Raw genomic sequence first — 15,812 nt, forward strand, 5'->3', positions numbered from 1 at the left:
TCTCAATGAAGGTTGCGTCATTTTTAATAGTAGTTCTTAGTTGAGATTTCTATGCCGAATAACACGCCTTAGGGGGTCTCCGTAGCCACATTGGTTGCGCGTTCGCTTAGTAAGCGATCGATCGTGAGTTCAAAACTCAGCGCCCTCATTGACCATCTTTGTGTTGTTGCAGAATAATCACGTCCACGCAACAATCATAAGCGATGCAGATCGATGCACGGTCGAAATAAGATCGATTCATACATACAACTGCTCTGCTCTGCAAGACACATCGGGCTGCTGTTCTATAAATAACTCAACAATGATCAATCAACAACTATCTCCGCTGTCCGGTGGTCTAACTGGATAATGGAAGAACAGAAAATGCCTAAATGGCTACTGTGTAAATGTACCATATGCAATGGTATAAAAGGAATACTGGCAAACGGCAACTGTGTAATGTGCTAATTATAGATATGATAATCATGTGACATGTACATGATTAAAATTCGGCTCTGTTACAGCTAAAATGCTAATGAGCCTAAAATAAATAAATGGGATTAAAAAACACGCCTTGAATGTAATGCTCTAGAATACGCGTGACCACGGTGTAAGTCGGAAAAAAATCTTTGGCGAGAAATTCCCCTGCCAGAACGAGAACCGAACCCGAACCCCCGGCATGATAATACACTAACTACTCGGTCACGGGAGCATTATTTATACCAAATAAATTGAAAACGGGCAGAAAAGAATGTATTAGTTGGTCGTTATTGGCTGTACGAATATGTAATCGATAGAACAATTGTATGGGGAAATGGAAATGCTTCCATTTTTCATTAATTTAAACCGTTTGGGAATTAAGGAATTGTACTGTACAGCATATTCGATTGGGTTTTGAATCATCAGATATCGTTCTCTGTGAAAATAGTTATTAACGTTAGCTTTATTTCATAAAAAAAACTTGACCTGTTTTCTGATTTGCCACCCTTCATAAAAGACGTAGTTCTATGTCAAAATTACAAACAATTGCTAATGTAAAACTGATGGGTGTTTATTTATTTGTTTGCCACGATGCCACGATATCATGAGTCCCATGGAGAAATGAGATCTTTTTCACTACATTCGCCAATATACCCAATTCCATGGTTGCAGTTCTCCAACCAATGAAGTATACCAGTTTTGGTCAAGTCCAGGTTCAAGTTGCTGGGCTCCTCTTCTTCTCGTCCCCACCTGATTCGCTGCGAACACAATCTTTACGAGACTGCTGTCCGACCTGGTAATCTTGCAACATGTCGCATTCGTCCTGCTTTGGCGATTTGCTGTATACCGTAGAGTGGGGCCAGTTCGTAGTTCAATATCTTTCTTAACTTAGTTTTCCTGTACACCGAAGAATATTATTTTGAGCACTCGTTGTTTGAAAACATCAAGTGTTCACGAGTTCCTATCGAGCATCGTCCATATTTCGTGCCCGTAAAGAACTATCAATCTTGCAGATTGTATATGGTACACTTTGTACAGATTGGAGTATGCTGGACTTTAAGGATTTATGGAGCTCAAAGTAGACACGCTTTCCGTTGACTATACGTCAGTTGTTATCAACGAGCCAAGGTAGATCAACTGGCCGTTTGATTATAATGTTACCCTCGAGAGAGATTACAATACGACTAGCCTCTCCCGCTAGTATGTATTTAATCTTGGACTCATTGATCTCAAGCCCAATTGATCCTGCTTCATATTACGGTCGGGTACAGAATTCGGCTGTCGTCGCATGTGTTCTTCTCATTCTGTCCACATCATCGATTAAGCAGCCTAGACTTATCGAAAACCATGTTGAAACAAAATCATCGCATCCAGCGCCATGTTCAAAAGCAGACAGAAGGGCCCATCGTCTGGTCGAAGTTCCTTGTGAGTCTCAAACGATCCTAACGACCACTAGATAATCCGCACACTGCACTGCACACCGTTCATCATTGCCTGTATCAATATTGTCGGGGAAAATATTGATTTCGGGGAAAGCCGTGTTCGTCCATGATTCCTCATAGCTGTCGTCGATCGATTTTCGCATTTGATGGCTTTGAAGTCGACGAAGATGTGATTCGCGGCACTTTTAAAGGATCCGTTGCAGATCTGGGGTGACACTGCGCATTTCGAAATAAGTGATTTTTGTTCGTTTCGACCATTCTGACATGCCTTTGACCAGCTTTGTTTACGAACCCAAAAATTTTAAATTTCTCTACGAGACAAATTTTGCTCTAAATCTAGTACACCGAAAATATGAACTTGAAAAATATACATAATACTAAAACCATTTCGATTAGAGTTCGAATTATCTCGAAACGAGTTGCTCGTTTCGAAATGCGCAATGGCACCCCTGGTCCGTCGTCGAGCAACCGGGCATGAATCCGACCTGACATTTCCCACAAATCTTCTGACTATTGGCGATAGACCATAAATAAGGATCTGGGATAGAATTTTTATAGGCACCATTTAGTATCTTGATTGCACGCTAATTTTCACGATTCAGCTTGTCACCTTTTTGATAAATGGGGGCTCCGTTGCGTGGCTATCTTTACCAGCTGCTTTGGGGTTTTTAGCCGAATAATATCCTCTTTATTAACTTTACCCATCGTAGGGGGTGGTAGTCCTCGTTGTTCATTGCACCGGTATATAGTTCTCTTCAACTCCGAAACATTCGGTTCCTGGAGTCGTCGTAGCCAGTGCAATGCCTTCTCTACGTAGGTATTCAGTAGCGTTATTGTAGTAATACTCAGTTGAGATTTCGTATGCCAAATAACATGCCTTGAATGTATTCTGAAGGGCAAGCTATAGAATACGCGTGACCACAGTGCAGGTCGGAAGAAATTTATCTGACGAAAAATCCCCCAACCCTATCGGGAATCGAATCCCCGGCATGATAATGTGTAACGCTAACCACTCGGCCACGGGAGCACTAATGGGTGCTTGAAGGTAGTTATTATTGAGTATATATAACTCGAAGTAAAAAACTAAAATGCTACTCCTATGAGTATTTGGCATTTATAATTTTCCATGTAATATACAGGGTTTTCCATTTCGGGCTTCTGAAAGTATACAGCCCTGCGCTGACAACCGTTTGACATAGCTGTCAACCAAAGCGTCATATCGTTAGTTGAATGTCTGCCATTTTACAATATGGATCGTTTTAGCATCGCATTTTTTTTCGAGCATTACGGACGGATTTTGGTCGTCATGGACGGCCTACAGAGCACACAATCGTTAATGCAGTGCGTAAATTCGAACAAACTGGATCCGTAACGAATATTGTGAAACCTGTGCATCATCGTAATGTGCGTTCGGCCGAAAATATTGCTGCTGTTGCTGCCAGTGCGGAGGATGACCCGAATGTTTCGATTCCACGGCGTGCTCAGCAATTGGGCTTGTCAAACACATCATTGTGGCGAATTTTGCATTTGGACTTGCACCTACATCCATATAAAGTCCAACTGGTACAAAAATTAGAGCGTGATGACCATGGAATGCGTCGGGCATACGTCGATTGGGTGAACGAACAACAGCAGCAAAATGCTGAATTTTCGCATCAAATTTTCTTCAGCGATGAGGCACATTTCGAGCTCGGTGGCTATGTGGCTAACACCAAAAATTTCCGTATATGGGGCTCAGAAAATTCACACGTGATTGTTGAGAGGCCATTGCATCCGCCAAAAGTCACTGTTTGGTGCGCATTATGGTCTGGTGGAGTCATCGGGCCGTATTTCTTTGAAAATGAGGACGGCGAGACGGTAACTGTGAATGGTGAGCGCTATGGCCGCATGTTAACCGTTTTTTTTGCCATAAATTGAAGATATGGATACGGATGACATGTGGTTTCAGCAGGACGGCGCCAAGTGCCACACAACACGGCCGTACATGGCCATATTGCGAACGAAATTTGAGGGACGCATAATTTCGCGTTTTGGTGATGCCAATTGGCCGTCCAGATCATGCGATTTGAACCCGCTAGACTTTTTTTTGTGGAGTTATGCGAAAGACCGTGTCTATGCCAACTCTCCGCAAACTCTTGAACATTTGAAAGACAACATTCGTGAAGTTATGACCGAGATACCGCCCCATATGTGCCGAAAAGTCATCGAAAATTACCTGTTCCGGATCAAGGTGTGCGAGGAAGCCCTAGGTGGACATTTGAATGATGTTGTATTTCACACATAATGGCATAAACCAAACTTTAATTTGAAATAAAAGTTTCATCGAAATTCGAATTCTAAGTGTGTTTTATTTCAATTTACTTTCGGAATTTAAAGTTGGAAAACCCTGTGTAAATGACTTGTTTCCACGAATGATTTGATAAGACATTGAAGCAATGACAATTTGCAATCAGACATTGGAATCATAAATTGAATAATGTTTTCTTTTTTCCCGCCAACGCTGCATCCTTCTCGTAACATTCAAGTGAACTGTGGAAAAACATGTCGGAATGAAAAACGCGGAGGAAACATAATGCGAAAACTCAATTATGGTGTCTCTCCATGGCACTCAATGGGGAAAAAAGCTCACAAACCGTCAACATTGCCTCGCGTTTTATTTTTGTAAAGCCAATGTCCTTCTGAGGGCACCGATGCTGTTTTATGCTGCTTGTTAGTAAACGTTTTTCTCGGCATACAATTACGAGGGAAATGTAAACAACGAACCGTCTGGCGGAGTCAACAGTGTGACATGCTGTGTCAGACACATACAACAGAAGCCGCCTGTACAGATTAAGGTTGTAGTGTTTCCATTCTTTTCAGTATACACTCCAACATACATTTTCCATACAAGTTAACAAAGGCAATTCAGCAATGCGGCAAAAGCATTGTTCTACCCTCGGGGCACGTGTATTCAGGGTGGATTTTGGATACATTGAGCATCATTCTGGGCCAGTTTTTTTTTATCCAACCAGGAGAATGAGAACAAAATAGTCTATTCGCCATTCACAAAAAAAAATGGAACGTGTTTTATTGACTTCTTGTTTACCGAAGTTACTTTAGTTTTGCACTGTCACGAATGATTATTCTGTTAACTTTTACCTTACATAATGTTTGGCTTGACACCTACAAACGTAAATAGTAGCTCGAGCGTGGTGAGTCGGCAATCGACCGTTCAAACGTGACACTCGCTACATGTTGTCATAAATAATCGGATGATGACCATCCTACGAGCGAAATGTTGGCAATGCCCTGAATGCAGAAACCTTATGGTATTCAGGGCACTCGTTAATCTTCTTGGTGATTCACAAGGTACAACAGAGGCGGCAGCTCGGAAATGTTTTGGCATTTATTTAGAAACAAAACATTCGTTTGAAGTAACAACTTAACTTGTGTGTGTGATTAATTGAATTAATTAATGCGAATGCATAATGAGCAAACAGAACAATAGGTTGCACACTCGGAAAATTGATGTCAAATGTTGTGTGTGGCGAAAAATCCTGGCGCACATTTCTAATAGATGGTTTCAATTGTGAATGTATTGCACACTTAACTAAAGGGGATAGTTTCAGACAAAAAATCAAGAGAACCTCAGTTTGAAGTAGGAGACAAGCCACACCCTTGTTGTCTGGTATCTCGAAAAAATTGAATGACATTTCTGAGATAGACAAGCATAGATTGTTCTCAACTGTATTGTGCACCACCAGACAGTTAATATCAGCCAAAGAAAAACTACGTGGGAGGCGGTGGAAGGACTTTCGATGTTTACCATCAATGGAAAACTTTCTCAATGCGAATTAGTAAATTGTGAAAGTATCCTGGGAACTACTATACTGGAAGAATAACGACTACTGTAGTAGATCCGAGTGAGTGGAATTGATGAATATACACTAGAAAGGCTTCAATTTTTTCCGATATTAAACTTGATTGACATAAATAAAAAAATGTAACAAGAGAAGTCCTATACTTCACTTCTAAAACTTGCTATGCTTGAAACAATATATCCGATACAGCTTATTAGAGATGAAGCATCGCCCGAAACAAAAGTACCCTAATGGGAAGAGATTTGAATTGAATCTTTCATCTTTGATCGCCAACGATAGCCGCCCTCTACAGCAGCTTAAAGATGGTAGACGCGGATATTGCTCGGGAGATAATAAAAGAGATGAAACGAAACCATCAGCGGAACTGATTTATGTTCCCGGATGAATTTTGGCATGTTATCAATTATGCTTTCCCGTCTCAACGGTTCTTCTATAATTTCGAACGGTGAAATGTTTGATCATGCACAGAGATAACAAAAAAAGCAAGACATTCCATTGAACATTGTTGTGCCAAAGGTCTATGTTTTCATTTGGCTGCGATTAAAAAGAGAATAATTTTTTTTCGGAAATGAGCAGATTAATGTACCTACGATAGTAAATGTTTCATCATGCAAATTTATTTCATCGTGTGTCATTGACACAGTCGAATGCATTGCTTGAATCTTCATGAAATCACAAACAGTTCAAGATACAATGGAATTAATTGCGGTTGAAATTCAACTGTGGCTGAACTGTGCACACTTATTTTCTGAATTTTTAATTCGTTACTCATTTTTCTCTCCGTCGGTTAAGTGCACTTGTTGTTGTTGCTCTATTAGGAATGCTCCAATTTCAAAATCATATATATTTTTCCCAATCAAGAATACGGGTGAATGTATTCTGAAATTCAATCGAATCAGAATAAACCGAACGGATCTCAATTATTCATTTTTAAAATCAATCAAGTCAGATTCAATCGAGTTGTGCAAATGTGGCAACGAGTGTTGCTTCAAATACAGATTTATCTGGAAAGGCACAATTGTTTTCAATTTTTGGTACAGGTTTACGGTACAATCAACAGATCTTTGTCCAAAAATACAGATAAGTACAGATTTTTTGAGTGTTAGATTTTTAAGACTGCTGGAATGTTCGATCGCAGAAACTTTTTCATCTATGTGGTAATTGAAGCATTTCGAGGTTACCACGATGGAGATTTGCTAGAGCTGAAAAACTAGTACTGTGACCTAAAAGTGGGATGGTTCCATGAGGAAATCATTATTACAGAAAATATATATTATTATATACAATTCTAGACTCGATTATATACAGTTTTAAAATTTTTTTTATATTTTAAATATGACTCATTGTAATATTTCAACGTTAAGGTGAAATTTTATTGGCTATTGTAAGTACAGTGGAGTAAAAATCGTTAGTTTTGAAGGTTTTGATTGAATTTTCACCACGAATTGTTTTTAACGATATTGCAGCGAAATTAAGAAAGAAAAAGAAGTAGTGTATCAAAGAACAAATTGTAGAGCGGTTTGAGAGCTCCAATTTGGCTGATAGAAACAATCAAGTTAATTGTTATTTTTTCGGTTAAAATTGACAATAACGCTTTAAAAACCACAGTCTTCTAAGTCTAGGAAAAAATCAATAACAGGTAGAAATGGTGACCCTTCGATGCTAAAGTACAGTTTTCAGATTATTTTTGTAGTCAAATACTGTTCTGAATCATATTTCGGACACTTAAGACGTTTGATGCAGAAAACAGATCTGATATTTTGAATTAGTTTAATGTGCTTTTAAGCTTTCTACTTCGGTACCTATTTGATTGATAACATAAAAAAATCATCGAATAAAATGGTTTTCAAATCAAGCGAAAGAGAATCAAACTTCGGACACTATTTATAAAAAAATCAAATTTCGGACAGATTGAATTCAAATTTCGGACACTTTATTTTGTAATTTTTTGAACGGTACAATATGTCTCAATTCAGAGAGCAACGATAGCTCTCAAACAATAGCCATCTGTCAAAAATCTCGGTCGGATCGGTTGGTCAGGTATCGAATAACTATACCTTTCTGCTTAAAAATCACTTTTTAGAATTTTGTAATATATTGTGATGCAATTCTATTTTCTTATTGACAGCTGACAGTTGTATGGTAAAAATAAGTACGGTTGAAATTAGTGTAGTTGAAATACTTATAATATTGTGGACAATTTGTTGATTCTTCAAAAAATTACAATTATTGTAGTTTGTAGTGTAAGTAAATTGTGAATATTTTTGTTATATTGAGGGGAAAAACAATATGTAAAAATATAATTTTTATCAAGTTATAAAACTTTACCTCAAGAATGCCGAAACTGAACATATCAAGAATTTTAAAGAACGTTACAAATTTAAGAGAAGACTTTTCCGATATCGATCAAGGTGTTTAAGAAAGTAAATTCTGAAATTTGACCAGCATATATATCAGATGATCAATCAGAAGCAAAATTGTTTATTTTCTCAGAAAGAAATAGCAAAGAAAATCAATGCACAAACTCATGAAAACGAAAGTTACGAATCGCTTATTCTGTAATTGTGGTACAGTGTGCGATGAAGTGTTCCGCTAATTTACTCCAAACTTTGATTGATCAGCTATAAAAATGACTGAATATATCAATATGAAACGTAAACAGGAATTTGAGGGATACACTATGCTAACAAATCTCGTTGAAATACATTGTTAAGTTAATACATATATATAGTTCAGAAAAAAAAAATAAAAAAAAGTTTATTTTTCATTATATTACATGTATCACTACTTTTTAAAGTAAAAATAATTCCGACCAGTACGACACCCATGTCGAAATTTAATCGGTCGTATTAAGGGTTAATAATCTTCAAAGACAAAAGAGTAACTTTTTATTCAAACAGAAATCTCCGCTTGGAAAAGTCCTGCAACAACGTACTAGCAATCAAATGAAGGCTGTTTTTTTAAGGTTCATTGGATTTGGTGTTGAGCTTGAGCTTGGGTAGACTGTACACTTCGTAGTTGCTTTCCGTGATTGACCTGAACCGATCAAATTGCACAAAGAACACACAGAATGACCCTTGGGACTAGCAAATCATTATCGTTGTGCAATTTTCGGTAATTCGAGCTTTAAATTGTCAATAACGACGCCGGCCACGTCCTTACAGTCACCAGGGGAAGGGAAGGAACGTTAGTATGAGAACCACCCGCAGGATAGAAGGGTCGCCTCTATAGCGTGGTTCCCTTGTGTTTATCATGGAATGGATAGTTGTTAGTAGGGAGAGGTATGAATCGGGATTCACTGAGGTAAGTGATGTGATTATGTGAACGCAAACTATCGATCACTCGAACGAAAATCTCATGTGTCACAACTCGCGGCAGAGAATTTGTTCAGGTAACCTGAGAAGGAAAACCTGTAACATTGACTGGATCTGCTATATATTCCTTCATCCATCACACGTACTTGCTATCGAAAAACCAATCGGACAGGTAAGTGTGGGAAACCTGAGAAGTTAACCAGGAAGGTTTATTGGATTTGGTGTTGAGTTGATTAACAAAAAATTGTGTAAGCATACGAAACAGTTTGGAAAAAAGAAACAAATCGGTTTTTTTATTTCTTCCCAATATTTCTACACACACCCAGATGAAAATGTGTTCGCAACATATTCCGAAACATGAAAGTTGAAACTTCAAAACGATGCATATCCCATCTTTATGCGTTGATTTTTCACGAAGTTACAGCGGCTTAAATCATCTAAAAATTTCGACTTCGCACTTTGTTCCTCTAGCTTTGTTGTCTAATGTATATTTAAATAAAAATACTATATTAGGTACATAAGTGCAATATTAGAATGAAATATGTTTTATTTTCTTTAAAACTTGTTTTATTTTTTTTTTATTTTGACAATTAAACATCACACCAGTCAAAATGACTGGTTTGGCAGAAATAGGTATATAACAACTGTCGGTAGTTCTAGTGTTAAATAACATCGAGCAAAAATTTCTAATTTAAATTTCAACTTTTCAAAACTGCATTAGGACCTGCTAATTTGATAGAAAGTCAGTCGGATTCCGGAATACACTGGATTCTTTTTACGCGATTTTTTTGCGTGATTTTATTTTTTGCAAGAGCGTGTACGAATGTGGTTGTGACGAGCGCACGCCAGTGATAAGGGAATCTTTTTTTACGCGATTCTCTCGCGTAATTTCGTTTTGTTTTTTTTGCGCGCACACGTTAGTCGCGTGAAAAAAGAATTCAGTGTACAGGAGATTATCTATCAATGTTGTCATATCTACCAGATGAGTTGACTAGAAGGTAGAAGCAAAGGCTTGTCAAGCTCCAACAAAAAGTATTCGCCCGCAATTTTATATCTGATCGTGAGTTTGAGTAAGACTATGAAAACCCTTCAAGTACGCTAATTTGTAGGCATTGCTGGATCCATGCCAAATCGTTTCATTTCGTTTTTTGTTTTTAAGAGGCTTTAAACTTCGCAGTTCATTCGCCTCTATCCGTGTCAAATGTAAGAAGGGCGTTTTACAGCATTTTGAGTTACTCACCAAGTCCTTACCAGGTGATTTCATGCAGTGGGAATGGAATTTGGGTTACTTATACACGTTGAGCGTCGTTTTCTCGTCTGTAAACAACAGCTCAAGCGGCGAAAAAGGTGGATTGTGGTACACAGCGACGACGGAAAAAGTGGCCAGCACCTTTGAATATAACCCCTATTTTTCAATTCGAGACATTGGGTACAAGTTAGGAGATTCACACACAAGTGAGTCAAGAAACGCGAGATGCTACAGCTGTGAAAACATGTGAGAGATGGTTTCGGCGATTCAAAAGTTTTATTTTCAAATTTGGCCGAAAGACGAAGGTCTGTTTGTGATGCTTAGCTTCTAAAACTGATGAAACGGTGAATACAGACCACTATCGACAACAAATGATAAATTTAAGCTTTGTATTGATGGAAAAAGGCTGGAAAAGATGGTATTGCAGCATGACAACGCATCGGCGCACATCGCAAATGTCGTAAATGACACAATAAAAACTGGGAAACGTTATCGCACCCACCGTATTCTCCAGGCCAAACCCCATCAGATTATCACTTTTTTAATTCAATGGAACATGCACTTGCGTACTGCTTCGCCGAATATAAAGATGTCAGAAAATGGGCCGGCTGATGGTTTTCGGCGTACTAAAAAATAGTTTTGTTAGAAAGGATTCCACAATTTGCCTGAGAGATGAGCGAAATGTATAGAATCGAACCTGGAGTACTTCGCCTAAAATATTCAGAGGAAAACTCCAAGTACCCAAAAAAAATCCTGGTTGGTAGGCCATCTATACCTGCGATTAGAAAAGCGATATTTTCATCTCCTCCGGGGCCATCAACCGGGACATATACATCAAGGAATGCACGGTGAATCGTCTGCTACCTTTCCTCAACAAATACAACAAACCCGTTCCGTTTTGACCGTATTTGGTAACTTGTCATTATGGAACGAAGACGATGGAATGATATTAGATCAACCTCGAATGGAACTTGAAGTAAACGCTTTCCACGAAATGAAATTCTAATCAAACTGGCGTTCTGTGGTGAACATCATGATGGCGGGAATGAAGCGCAAATCACAGCTGTTCGGATGTGGTAGAGCGATTTGGTGATGATTAAATTAATATTTTTCTTTGTACAATATTGATCGAATTACAAAAATACAGAAAAAAAAACAAATGAAAAATACAATACAATTTTTGTTTTGACCAAATTTTGATCTTAAGAACCCACGATTGTTTTATTTGGAACAAAATAAGCTCATAGAAGTAGATGGAACTTTTAGAAAATGGTTTGATTGATTATGGTAAATGTCAGTAAAACGATATCAATGCTATTTTTTACTATAGAAGAACGTTTTTGGGCTCAGACAGAGGAGGGAGTAAGTTATTTGGCATTGATGACATTATTTAACATCATTTTTTCCATGAGAAATCATAAGTTCAGTATATTTCAGTAGGGGAAGATGGGGTTAGACCGTTCCCCTCAGAAAACCAATTTTCATTTAAACGTCCTTCAGGATTTCCCCTTTTTATTGTACTACATATCATTGAGTATCTAATAGTCTACTACTAAAAAATGTGTAACTTTTTTCATTAGTTTTTGAAATGATAAAAAATTGCTTTTTATTTCGCTGGCGGGGTGTGAAGGACCACTCGCGGGGTAAAACGGACCATGACGTCTTACGGAGCGATGCTATTTTTTCAAACAGTTTAATATAGTAAAAATAACAGGAACAGTGTTGTCTAAGGTACTAAATGTTTAGGGTTGTTCATAAACTGAAAAGGCCATCAATATTCCACGTACAGAGTTTTGCAAGTATTCGTGAAAAATTTACCAAATTATCGGAATCTATAAGGACGATTATTCGACGACTTCCTTATGTACTTTCGGGGCGTTTATGTGTAAAGAGAGAGCAAAAAGATGGTATTTCATGTGATATGAAAATCATTCAAATTCACTGACGTATAGCGCTTTTACCCCGTCGAAATTAGACCGTCTTCCCCCCAGAGCACCTTTTGCATTATTTTGCACTTTTCCCGCATTTTATATTACATTTTACATACCTTTTAATGCAGAAAGATCCGAAACAATCTACTGAAGGATTGGGACACTGACAATTAACTGAATACACAGTTTTTGCTGCAAAAATCCTTATTTTGGTTGCCTTGAAAATTAGATCGCTTGCAACCGCAGTGGACAAAAACTTTGTTTTGTTTACAATTTTGATATTTCGTACGCTCAGGTTGCCAAGCATTTCGAAAAGACAAAAATAGATAATCATGCTTCTTGCGTACCGTATTTGCCAAAAAACTAGAAGTGGCCCGTCTTACTCCGCCGGGCGGTCTTACCCCGTCCTCTCCTATCAGAAACCATAATTTCCATAAAACCAATAATGGAAAGAAGCAATATCCCATACTAATGGAAAAAAGTAATTATTTAAGCCGAGAGAAGATAGAAAAATTCTCGATAATTAGATAATCATCTTGAATTCCAAAACGACATCGGGATACAATATCCGACATCCGCTGGTAAAGCCCTTCCACCCAATACCTATATCGCTCTCCAATCATTTTTTTCTTTCTATTTTGCAATTTAGAGGGTCGGATCAGGACCACCTCCCCCGACTAAAGGACACACAGAAGGTACATTTGCATATGCTTATGATCTCCGCATAGTACTATCTGATGAAGACCCAAAACATACGATCAAGTTGGATTAACGATACCAACTGAAAAGTCTAAAATAATGAAAAAACAGACATATCCTACAACCACAGCTGTTACTGTGAACCACTAACCGATTTGAGCAACAATTAGCATAAACTCTTGAAGTCATAACAGATCGAATAGATCTGAACTTCAAGATTCATACAACTGGAATGTATAATGAAACAGAAAGTATTCCCATTTTCTTCAGTTTTATAGATATCGTATGAATGGAGGATTAGAAGAATCGTAGATTGAAGTACAGTGATAACTATGGACTCGGCAAGTACCCTCGAAGCAGTAGAAAAGGCATATCACAATGCCCATGAATCCACGCTATACAACTGAAGTCAGCACAGAAAACCCAGTGAAACTCTATGTTGGATTCCGGGACATTTTGGCATCTAGGGAAACGCCAAAGCGTATCGATTAACATAGAAACGGCATAACGGCAAAATTTTTATATAACAGATACCTCCATAGGATGCTACAGAAAGAAATAATGTAAGTAAAAGTGGAAGAACAAAGTAACAATGTTACAAATTCTCTGCATTGAACGGAACACTGGGAATCTCATTGTTTCCTAGATTTGATAGCAATACTTGACGTGTTTGATGAATGCATGGAAGCGATTTTTATGAATATTAAACTTCCACAACCCTTTCGATTCGTTGAGATGTTTATAAAACCAAATACAATTACAAGCAACATTGAATTTGGTTCATAATATCGCATGGGCTGGACATAAACATTTTTATTTGAAACGTTTGATGAAACAGGACACCTACGAAAAAATAATTCTTTTTATACATACCTGTAAGTGATCCAGGAGGGCCTCCAATCCTCGGTCACTGATAGAAGAACAGCGCAAGCTTAGGGAATGGACGTGCTTCGAAGCGAGGGGAAAAGAATGGACCAGATCCAGTGCATCCTCGTCAGTGGCTCCCATGAGGCAGATGGCATGGAAACTGCGACGTATCAGTGAATTATACAGCTTCACCCGATCCTGGTTTGTGGTTTGACGGAGCTCTCTACACTGCAGTACAGGAACAAGTCCACTCCAGTAGCGTGGTGAACGATACAGCATGTCGCGCCACTTTTGACAAACCTGTGCCAGCGCGCACCGTTCGTACGAAGAAAAGTACAGGAAAAAGCGGTTGAGGAAACGCTCATCTTGAAGCAACTGTTCAATAGTGGATATTTGTGGAAGTGGTGAAGCGGCTGCGATCATTTTGCTACTGTGTAAATTTGGTCCATGGTGATTCACGTTGCTGTTACCACTGTGATGCTGATGGTGTGAAATTTTGCGGATAGTTTGCGGCGTGCTGGACTGTGATTTACTACTCATTATTCCTTTCCCACTGTTTGGCATATTGCTAGTGGTACTTCCTGATATTCGCGACGGTTTTTCCGGTGCACTTCCCGCGTTGACTGACTGAGACGGGTTGTTACTGCTGGAACCACCACAAAGCACATTTGTGACGCGTTCCATCACACTTGTTTTCTCACCAGATTTGCTGTTTCCGCTGCTGTGGTGATGCTTTGAGCGTAGCCCAAGGCCGTTGATACGTTTCGAAAGCTCGGCCGAGGCACGCTCAACTACACCTTGAGCGGAAATCGAAGACATTTTCAACATTCAAACTCAACACAAACCACACAATCACAGGTATGCTTTCGTTGAACACTCAAAATAAAATTTATAATCCTGTGACTGACGAATACTATCAACACTTCCAAATTCTGGGAACAACTTTCAACGCAAGCACAATATCATTGATTTTTTCACTTCGCCACTCGATTATTTTCCGCACTTTTATGCAATATTATGCTGCTGCTTATGAAAGAACTTATGCAATCATTTCACAAAACACTCGGGGTCAGATTTCATCGCCCATTTGTGCTGTAGTAAACACTGCTCAATCGTTATCAAACAGTGTCCGTTCGTAACGATTTGCATCAATTCTCCTTCGAGCAAAACCCAGGTGCTGATTTTTTTTCTCCGTGGAGTTAGAAGAATCTTTCAGCCAAAGGCAGCAACGTCTTCGCTGCTGGTAAATAAACAAATACACTGTGCTTCGACTAGGCGTAGTAAATGGGGGACCACTTTTCGTACTACCTATCTGAAAAGCACGGATCCAACCGAACGCTTAAACGAGCGCACTGCGAACGAAACCAGAAACGTGAAAAATATCCCGTCCTTATGCACGCTCCTCGTGCTTTGACTGCTACTGCTGCTGCTGCTGTTTGTGTATTATTTCACTGGTGTGGCCGTGGAATATCCTGCAATGAAAGAAAATTGTGGCATGGAATCAAATATTCTCACTCGGTAGAAGTGTGCGATGTTTTTTCCTCGTTCTCATATCGTCGTAACAACGCAGTATACCCATACACACCAAGGGCGCAGGAGCACGTCTGTCTGCAGACTGCCAAGCAACAGCAATAATCGATTTTCCGAAATTCCAAATGTAGTACGGTGGAATTGTCAGGATTATTGGATTGGTTTAGCCTTCTATTATTTATGTGGACTATTTTAACAACGAATACCAATTCTATGAAAAAAGAACGAATCACAAACATATCAATCCCATTGGACAAAGCGATTTAAATTTTGAGGGCTTTGTGGGAACTAATCTCAATGAAATAAACACACGAATTATTGAAATTAAAACAGTATTGTAGATATAATTTAATCCTTAAAATCGTATTTTGGAGATACTACCTCAATGATTTCAGTATTAATAATCCACAGTGTGTTAATTAAATTTCGGGACTGCCAAAAGTACACTTAAAGTTAATTTT

The 15,812-nt window shown here is 38.6% G+C and overlaps 1 protein-coding gene across 7 annotated transcripts in view; it reads right to left on the reverse strand.

Annotated features, from left to right (window-relative positions):
- The window catches only part of LOC129770135 (F-box/LRR-repeat protein 16), a 91,617-nt gene that overhangs the window by 47,170 nt on the left and 28,635 nt on the right, over positions 1–15,812 (reverse strand). For all 7 annotated transcript variants that reach the window (XM_055772784.1, XM_055772782.1, XM_055772779.1 and 4 more), the window contains one exon: positions 13,828–15,293. In XM_055772784.1, coding sequence (XP_055628759.1) covers positions 13,828–14,649 — 822 coding nt within the window. In that variant the 5' untranslated portion in view covers positions 14,650–15,293. The remainder of the gene's footprint in view (positions 1–13,827; positions 15,294–15,812) is intronic.

Source organism: Toxorhynchites rutilus, chromosome 2, assembly GCF_029784135.1.
Source record: "Toxorhynchites rutilus septentrionalis strain SRP chromosome 2, ASM2978413v1, whole genome shotgun sequence".
NCBI classification, from domain to species: domain Eukaryota; kingdom Metazoa; phylum Arthropoda; class Insecta; order Diptera; family Culicidae; genus Toxorhynchites; species Toxorhynchites rutilus.